Here is a 10,102-nt window from a genome sequence, read left to right as displayed (position 1 = left end):
GGGCAAGTTGTTTATTGAAATGTGGCATTTTTTCTTCGTGCACTTCCCTATGTCCAGCTAAACAACAAGTTCAGGGTGGCGATGGTCAGTTCTTGAGGTTCGAACGGGCATAAAGGTGAGAAATTGTCGCTTTTTGACCATTTGTGCCCACGTGTCACATTCAACGTACCTCTCTATAACATGACCGAGCTGTGATATGAGTGGTCGCATTGATTTGATTTTTGGTTTGGTTGTAGGCCGCTGGCACCCGTATTCAGTGACGCCAAAATTTTGGCATTGCTGTGAATAGTTTAGTCGCAAAGTGAAGAATCACGGGCAAAAAGGCCCAAAACTTCGAGATAGCTTGATTTCATCTTTGAGCAGCCCTGGGCAAATTGTTTATTGAAATGTGGCATTTTTTCTTCGTGCACTTCCCTATGTCCAGCTAAACAACAAGATCAGGATGGCGATGGTCAGTTCTTGAGGTTCGAACGGGCATAAAGGTGAGAAATTGTCGCTTTTTGACCATTTGTGCCCACGTGTCACTTTCAACGTACCTCTCTATAACATGACCGAGCTGTGATATGAGTGGTCGCATTGATTTGATTTTTGGTTTGGTTGTAGGCCGCTGGCAACTGTATTCAGTGACGCCAAAATTTTGGCATTGCTGTGAATAGTTTAGTCGCAAAGTGAAGAATCACGGGCAAAAAGGCCCAAAACTTCGAGATAGCTTGATTTCATCTTTGAGCAGCCCTGGGCAAATTTTTTATTGAAATGTGGCATTTTTTCTTCGTGCACTTCCCTATGTCCAGCTAAAGAACAAGATCAGGATGGCGATGGTCAGTTCTTGAGCTTCGAACGGGCAGAAAGGTGAGAAATTGTCGCTTTTTGACCATTTGTGCCCACGTGTCACTTTCAACGTACCTCGCTAAAACATGACCCAGCTGTGACGTGAGTGGTCGCATTGATTTGATTTTTGGTTTGCTTGTAGGCCGCTGGCACCCGTATTCAGTGACGCCAAAATTTTGGCACTGCTGTGAATAGTTTAGTCGCAAAGTGAAGAATCACGGGCAAAAAGGCCCAAAACTTCGAGATAGCTTGATTTCAGCTTTGAGCAGCCCTGGGCAAGTTGTTTATTGAAATGTGGCATTTTTTCTTCGTGCACTTCCCTAGGTCCAGCTAAACAACAAGATCAGGGTGGCGATGGTCAGTTCTTGAGCTTCGAATGGGCAGAAAGGTTTGAAATTGTCGATTTTTGACCATTTATGCCCACGTGTCAGTTTCAACGTACCTCTCTATAACATCACCCAGCTGTGATGTGAGTGGTCGCATTGATTTGATTTTTGGTTTGCTTGTAGGCCGCTGGCACTCGTATTCAGTGACACGAAAATTTTGGCACTGCTGTGAATAGTCTAGTCGCAAAGTGAAGAATCACGGGTAAAAAGGCCCAAAACTCGGAGATAGCTTGATTTCAGCTTTGAGCAGCCCTGGGCAAGTTGTTTATTGATATGTGGCATTTTCCTTCGTGCACTTCCCTATGTCCAGCTAAACAACAAAATCAGGGTGGCGATGGTCAGTTCTTGAGGTTCGAACGGGCAGAAAGGTGAGAAATTGTCGCTTTTTGACCATTTGTGCCCACGTGTCACTTTCAACGTACCTCTCTATAACATGACCCAGCTGTGTTGTGAGTGGTCGCATTGATTTGATTTTTGGTTTGCTTGTAGGCCGCTGGCACCCGTATTCAGTGACGGCAAAATTTTGGCACTGCTGTGAATAGTTTATTCGCAAAGTGAAGAATCACGGGCAAAAAGGCCCAAAACTTCGAGATAGCTTGATTTCAGCTTTGAGCAGCCCTGGGCAAGTTGTTTATTGAAATGTGGAATTTTTTCTTCGTGAACTTCCCTATGTCCAGCTAAACAACGAGATCAGGGTGGCGATGGTCAGTTCTTGACCTTCGAACGGGCAGAAAAGTGAGAAATTGTCGCTTTTTGACCATTTGTGCCCACGTGTCACTTTCAACGTACCTCGCTATAACATGACCCAACTGTGACGTGAGTGGTCGCATTGATTCCATTTTTGGTTTGCTTGTAGGCCGCTGGCACCCGTATTCAAAGACGCCAAAACTTTGGCACTGCTGTGAATAGTTTAGCCGCAAAGTGAAGAATCACGGGCAAAAAGGCCCAAAACTTCGAGATAGCTTGATTTCAGCTTTGAGCAGCCCTGGGCAAGTTGTTTATTGAAATGTGGCATTTTTTCTTCGTGCACTTCCCTATGTCCAGCTAAACAACAAGATAAGGGTGGCGATGGTCAGTTCTTGAGCTTCGAACGGGCAAAAAGGTGAGAAATTGTCGCTTTTTGACCATTTGTGCCCACGTGTCACTTTCAACGTACCTCTCTATAACATAACCCAAGTGTGATGTGAGTGGTCGCATTGATTTCATTTTTGGTTTGCTTGTAGGCCGCTGGCACCCGTATTCAGTGACGCCAAAATTTTGGCACTGCTGTGAATAGTTTAGCCGCAAAGTGAAGAATCACGGGCAAAAGGCCCAAAACTACGAGATAGCTTGTGTCCAGCTTTGAGCAGCCCTGGGCAAGTTGTTTATTGAAATGTGGCATTTTTTCTTCGTGCATTTCCCTATGTCCAGCTAAACAACAAGATCAGGGTGGCGATGGTCAGTTCTTGAGCTTCGAACGGGCAAAAAGGTGAGAAATTGTCGCTTTTTGACCATTTGTGCCCACGTGTCACTTTCAACGTACCTCTCTATAACATAACCCAAGTGTGATGTGAGTGGTCGCATTAATTTGATTTTTGGTTTGCTTGTAGGCCGCTGGCACCCGTATTCAGTGACGCCAAAATTTTGGCACTGCTGTGAATAGTTTAGCCGCAAAGTGAAGAATCACGGGCAAAAAGGCCCAAAACTTCGAGATAGCTTGATTGCAGCTTTGAGCAGCCCTGGGCAAATTGTTTATTGAAATGTGGCATTTTTTCTTCGTGCACTTCCCTATGTCCAGCTAAACAACAAGATCAGGGTGGCGATGGTCATTTTATGAGCTTCGAACGGACAGAAAGGTGAGAAATTGTCGCTTTTTGACCATTTGTGCCCACGTGTCACTTTCAACATACCTCTCTATAACATGACCCAGCTGTGATGTGAGTGGTCGCATTGATTTGATTTTTGGTTTGCTTGTAGGCTGCTGGCACCCGTATTCAGTGACGCCAAAATGTTGGCACTGCTGTGAATAGTTTAGCCTCAAAGTGAAGAATCACGGGCAAAAAGGCTCAAAACTTCGAGATAGCTTGATTTCAGCTTTGAGCAGCCCTGGGCAAGTTGTTTATTGAAATGTGGCATTTTTTCTTCGTGCACTTCCCTATGTCCAGTTAAACAACAAGATCAGGGTGGCGATGGTCAGTTCTTGAGCTTCGAACGGGCATAAAGGTGAGAAATGGTCGCTTTTTGACCATTTGTGCCCACGTGTCACTTTCAACGTACCTCTCTATAACATAACCCAGCTGTGATGTGAGTGGTCGCATTGATTTCATTTTTGGTTTGGTTGTAGGCCGCTGGCACCCGTATTCAGTGACGCCAACATTTTGGCACTGCTGTGAATAGTTTAGCCGCAAAGTGCAGAATCACGGGCAAAAAGGCCCAAAACTTCGAGATAGCTTGATTTCAGCTTTGAGCAGCCCTGGGCAAGTTGTTTATTGAAATGTGGCATTTTTTCTTCGTGCACTTCCCTATGTGCAGCTAAACAACAAGATCAGGGTGGCGATGGTCAGTTTTTGAGCTTCGAACGGGCAGAAAGGTGAGAAATTGTCGCTTTTTGACCATTTGTGCCCACGTGTCACTTTCAGCGTACCTCTCTATAACATGACCTAGCCGTGACGTGAGTGGTGGCATCGATTTGATTTTTGGTTTGCTTGTAGGCCGCTGGCACCCATATTCAGTGACGCCAAAATTTTGGCACTGCTGTTTATAGTTTAGTCGCAAAGTGAAGAATCAGGGGCAAAAAGGCTCAAAATTTCGAGATAGCTTGATTTCAGCTTGGAGCAGCCCTGGGCAAGTTGTTTATTGAAATGTGGCATTTTTTCTTCGTGCACTTCCCTAGGTCCAGCTAAACAACAAGATCAGGGTGGCGATGGTCAGTTCTTGAGCTTCGAATCGGCAGAAAGGTTTGAAATTGTCGATTTTTGACCATTTATGCCCAAGTGTCAGTTTCAACGTACCTCTCTATAACATGACCCAGCTGTGATGTGAGTGGTCGCATTGATTTGATTTTTGGTTTGCTTGTAGGCCGCTGGCACCCGTATTCAGTGACGGCAAAATTTTGGCACTGCTGTGAATAGTTTATTCGCAAAGTGAAGAATCACGGGCAAACAGGCCCAAAACTTCGAGATAGCTTGATTTCAGCTTTGAGCAGCCCTGGGCAAGTTGTTTATTGAAATGTGGAATTTTTTCTTCGTGAACTTCCCTATGTCCAGCTCAACAACAAGATCAGGGTGGCGATGGTCAGTTCTTGACCTTCGAACGGGCAGAAAAGTGGGAAATTGTCGATTTTTGACCATTTGTGCCCACGTGTCAGTTTCAACGTACCTCGCTATAACATGACCCAGCTGTGATGTGAGTGGTCGCATTGATTTGATTTTTGGTTTGCTTGTAGGCCGCTGGCACCCGTATTCAGAGACGCCAAAACTTTGGCACTGCTGTGAATAGTTTAGCCGCAAAGTGAAGAATCACGGGCAAAAAGGCCCAAAACTTCGAGATAGCTTGATTGCAGCTTTGAGCAGCCCTGGGCAAATTGTTTTTTGAAATGTGGCATTTTTTCTTCGTGCACTTCCCTATGTCCAGCAAAACAACAAGATCAGGGTGGCGATGGTCAGTTTTTGAGCTTCGAACGGGCAGAAAGGTGAGAAATTGCCACTTTTTGACCATTTGTGCCCACGTGTCACTTTCAACATACCTCTCTATAACATGACCCAGCTGTGATGTGAGTGGTCGCATTGATTTCATGTTTGGTTTTCTTGTAGTCCGCTGGCACCCGTATTCAGTGACGCCAAAATGTTGGCACTGCTGTGAATAGTTTAGCCGCAAAGTGAAGAATCACGGGCAAAAAGGCCCAAAACTTCGAGATAGCTTGATTTCAGCTTTGAGCAGCCCTGGGCAAGTTGTTTATTGAAATGTGGCATTTTTTATTCGTGCACTTCCCTATGTCCAGCTAAACAACAAGATCAGGGTGGCGATGGTCAGTTCTTGAGGTTCGAACGGGCATAAAGGTGAGAAATTGTCGCTTTTTGACCATTTGTGCCCACGTGTCACTTTCAACGTACCTCTCTATAACATGACCCAGCTGTGATGTGAGTGGTCGCATTGATTTGATTTTTGGTTTGCTTGTAGGCCGCTGGCACCCGTATTCAGTGACGCCAAAATTTTGGCACTGCTGTGAATAGTTTAGTCGCAAAGTGAAGAATCAGGGGCAAAAAGGCCCAAAACTTCGAGATAGCTTGATTGCAGCTTTGAGCAGCCCTGGGCAAGTTGTTTATTGAAATGTGGCATTTTTTCTTCGTGCACTTCCCTATGTCCAGCTAAACAACAAGATCAGGGTGGCGATGGTCAGTTCTTGAGCTTCGAACGGGCATAAAGGTGAGAAATGGTCGCTTTTTGACCATTTGTGCCCACGTGTCACTTTCAACGTACCTCTCTATAGACCCTTTGCACAGCGTACGCATTATGTCATCATTATCATGACGTCAGGGACCCGTGCTAGGTTGGAAGCAACTTGGGACATGTCCCATCCTCGATTATAATAAATTATTATTGTTTTCAAATTGATATTAGAGTTTTCTTCCCCTTCTTCTTGCGCTTGTTCCTTGCCAAGCAGTCCGCTTTTTGCATTTCTGTAGTCTGTGTCCATTGTGGTGATGGGTATATGTTCTATTGCCCGCTGTACGAAGCGGACGGGTCGAGATAAAATCAAGAGGTTTTCTCTTCCCAATGTGAACTCGAAAACGAAAAGTGCTGACATCGAACTGGTCAAGGAGAGGCGACGGCTGTGGATTGCAGCGATAGCCAGAGCAGACCTAGTTGGGAAGACATTGGATGATGCTCGTGTTTGCAGCGATCATTTCATTTCCGGCCGCCCTTCTGAACTCTGGGACAAAACAAACCCAGATTGGGTTCCTTCGAAGAATTTGCCTGGTCCTGGCAAAAGGAAGGCGAGTGAGGAGCAGGTAGTGGAGCGTTATGCCCGTCGCAAAGCCAGACAGAGAGTGGAGGAGGCCCATTCAGAGGCTGCAGCTTCATTGGATGTCAATGATCCGCCACATCTGTGTGATGTTGGCGTTGCCTCGTTACAACCACCACCATCACCTGATGCTGGGCCTGCTGCTTTGGATCTGTCACCGCCACATGATGTTGATGATGAGAGTGACGTCCTTGTGGAGGAGAGCATGGATTTATCCAATTTTCCACCTGGCCAGCTGGTTCAAGAGCTAGACTTTTCTGAAGAAGGCAGTAAGGACACCAATGACAAATGCGTGGGGACGTTGTTATCTGGTGATGATATAACATTTGCCTTTCAATCTTTAACGGAAGCCACCTTCTCACCTTCTTCCCTCCATGCTCCAACGGCTAGCTCCAACAACTTGGACGTCCAGGTGCAGCTGGCCAGGCTATCTACAGAGAACAAGGGCTTGCAAGATAGGCTGACCAAGCTGACAGCGGAATACAAGGTGCTTGAAGGCAAATTGGCCAGTCACGCGCCGTTCACGCAAGCCAAGTTGCAAAATGATAGCGATGTGCGGTTCTTTACGGGTTTGCCAACCTTCGAGATGTTACTGGCTGTGTACGAGCATGTGCGTGAGGGAATGCCAGACTCATTTGGCTGTGCCTTGTCCCCGTTTCAAGAGATGGTTGTTGCCCTTGTGAAGTTACGGTTGGACTCATCATTACAAGACCTGGGCCATCGGATGGGTGTATCGGCTGGCACCATTTCCCGCATTCTTACCAAATGGTATACAGCCATGGACCGTCGACTATCACATTTGGTTGTCTGGCCAGGGAGGGAGGAGCTACAAGCGACAACACCAGTTTGTTTCAGGGAGGCGTTTGGCGTGAAAGTGTCATCAATCATCGACTGCTTCGAAGTGTTCATAGACAGGCCTTCAAACTTGTACACCCGTGCCCAGACATGGTCGAACTACAAACAACATAACACAATTAAAGTGCTGATTGGGATCACCCCGCAAGGTGTCATCTCCTTCATCTCCGAGCCGTGGGGCGGGCGCGTCAGTGACAAGTATCTAACCCAGCACTCTCAGTTCTTGTCAAACCTTTTACCTGGAGACATTGTCCTTGCAGACCGTGGCTTTGACATCCAGGAGCTAGTTGCCGTGCAGGGAGCCAAGCTCCACATCCCAGCGTTCACAAGGGGTAAGAAGCAACTGTCGGCCGATGATGTGCATACCACCCGCAGCATCGCAAACGTGCGCATCCACGTCGAACGAGTTATTGGGAATCTCCGCAAGAAATATTCTATTTTGCGAGGAATACTGCCGATTGATTTCCTGCGTAGTCGCTCTGGAGATGACCGACCTTTGATTTGCCGTATCATTCCTGTATGTTGTGCCCTGACCAATCTCTGTGATTCGGTTGTGCCTTTCGAGTGACTACACCTGTTGCCTGCGCCGATGACCCGTTTCGACTTCACTTGACTTGTCCACGGAGACGGTGGAGAGCCCGAACGTGATGGCTGTAGAGTGTGTGTGTGTGTTTTGTTGTTGCTGAAATCACAGTTGTCCTTTTTACAGTTTCCAGATTTGCAAGTTACCTCTATTGTAATGACACTGCCATATCATGATCTTTTTTCGCTTCACTTGATTTGTTCACGGTGACAGCGGAGACACCGAACATGTTGGCTGTGGGCTTTTTCCTCTGTTGCTTGTATCTTCTGATCTTATCCCGCAATCTGAGAGCTGCCATGCAGTCCCGTAGATACAGTTTGAAAAAATTTATAACGATTTACTCGTCTTGTGTCCCACATACATGTACAGACAACATTGGTTACAACGACATGCCTCCGGGCCTCAAAATCTTGTCCCTATATCCGCTGTATTGTTAGCTTGTGACAATACACCAGGGGCTTCTTAGCATGCAGCAATACCTACTTCTCGCTTGACTTCAATATACAGCAAGCAGAGCATGGGATATATTTTCACTCCCTGCATGGTTGAGACAAGCAAACACAATGCTTTGTGAGGTAGTGGTATTGTATTGGACTGGGGAACAGCCAAGGAAGGATGCCGCTTTTACGGACTAATATTAGCAGATGTGGAGAGATACTTGTACAAAACTACTACTCGTACGTCAGGCAGGCAAAGAAGAAATCAAATTTAGCAAAGAAATTCAGAAAATCAGAAAACATTCGCGTTCATGCTCTCCACATTCTCAGGTTATAAACAAAAACATCCTACTAGACTAACTTGTAATGGTCATGCCCGCAGTACAGTAGTTAGGGGCCAGGGAGCCAAGAGAGTACTGTGTCACTGGGGTATACAACCGGAATCCTTCTTCATAAACACATACACACACCCGTTACTTGCCCATTGCAACAGCAATGATAGCGAAAAGCTGTTCGTTCATTGTGCGTACAGGCACACACGCACGTACACACACACACATGTGCACACACACACACACACACGCGCGCGCGCGCACACACACACACACACACGCGAGCTATATATGCTAAGGTCATTTCCAGTGGCAAGGGAAACTATAGTGGTTAATGAGTGGCACTACCACCATAAATAACACAAAATGACGAATACGTCAATGACTATAAAAAGGGGTACGCTGTATAACAGCAAGCACACAGCTTTCCATCCTCATCAGTCGTACATATATGATGAAAGTGGTGACCACAGCGGCAAGGACGAAGATCTAAAGAATAGGAGCATCCACTCTTGCAGCAGGCCTTCACCATTGACGGCGAATGAAGTGCCAGACTCGACGCCATCGGATACTGGACTTGGGCGATGCTCGCAGCTGACTGAAGAGAGAGGCTTTGCGTCGTCATTTGGACTGTCGAGGAAGATGTGGCTTCTCTGGCAGGCGACAACATTGGTGGTGGTTGTTGAGGGCCCATGGTAGTGCCAATACTAAGACGAGCACCCTTGGACGTATACCATTTCCCAACGAGCTCTGGCAAGATGCACCCAAAGAAGAACTTCTTCGCCTTTGTAATGAAGTCCTTCCAGGCATCACAGTCCGGGTAGATGCGTTCAACATGTAAATCATTCTTGCCATCCTCAGAGAAGAGGCACAAACACAAATCACAGAAATCTGCTCCCGTAACATACAGCTGGGTCTGGATTTGCAAATAATAAGCGTGAGTCCGCTTGAGCTGTAACTTGCTCCCAACCATTTCCAGGCAAAACTTCTTGTCCTGGGAAGCCGAATCCAATGGAGTCCCCCGATGAGTATAAGGGCACTTCACCTCCACCAGACCGGATCCACAACAATCACATTGGACAATGCCATCCGGTGAGGCAGCGATGAATGGCAGCTCCTTGCTGATGACTAAACCAGAATCAGACACCTCGAAATTCATGTGATTGGCAGATATCATAGCAGTGTACCGCTCCCGTGCAGGGCCTTCGTGTTCTTGTCCCCAGCGTGTAGAGGGAGCACCCTTTGGCAGAGGATCGGGGTAGCATATAGCCTGGATGAGGCTCCTGGATGGAGACTGCGCAGATGTGTGACATATATCATACATTCGGGAAGCCGTCACACGGCCGGCTCTTTGTTCAAACCACACTCTGCTGCCAGATTGCATCCTTGTAGCTGTCTCAACAGCTGCCACTTCCCTCTCGCTTATGTCCACATTACTCTGTGCACACACATCAAGAAGCTGCTCATGGCTCATAGCGAGGCATTCCTCTTGATAAAGGCTATTCAGTGGCTTCGGGAGGGTGGGTGAAGTTTATGCTGGTACATAACCTGATAGGAAAGGCTTGATGACGGACAGGACGGCGGGCTTCGTTTTCAGGGACGCAAGGGTCTTATAGAAGCACTTCTTCTCGGCGTCTGAGGGTAGCTTCACACAGAGGCGCTTTGGGCTTGGGGGA

The 10,102-nt window shown here is 46.9% G+C and overlaps 1 protein-coding gene across 1 annotated transcript; it reads left to right on the top strand.

The window, feature by feature from the left end:
- Positions 1 to 5,746: 5,746 nt before the first annotated feature.
- Positions 5,747 to 8,420, top strand: LOC135826296 (uncharacterized). The gene has a single exon (XM_065338922.1). The coding sequence runs from the start codon at positions 5,897 to 5,899 to the stop codon at positions 7,640 to 7,642; it is 1,746 nt and encodes a 581-aa protein (XP_065194994.1). The 5' UTR covers positions 5,747 to 5,896; the 3' UTR covers positions 7,643 to 8,420.
- The last annotated feature ends 1,682 nt before the right edge of the window (positions 8,421 to 10,102 follow it).

The sequence above is a fragment of the Sycon ciliatum genome, chromosome 10, assembly GCF_964019385.1.
Source record: "Sycon ciliatum chromosome 10, ocSycCili1.1, whole genome shotgun sequence".
Classification (NCBI taxonomy): Eukaryota; Metazoa; Porifera; class Calcarea; order Leucosolenida; family Sycettidae; genus Sycon; species Sycon ciliatum.
Note: the sequence above shows the minus strand (reverse complement) of the source record. Positions and strands in the feature narration are given on the sequence as shown.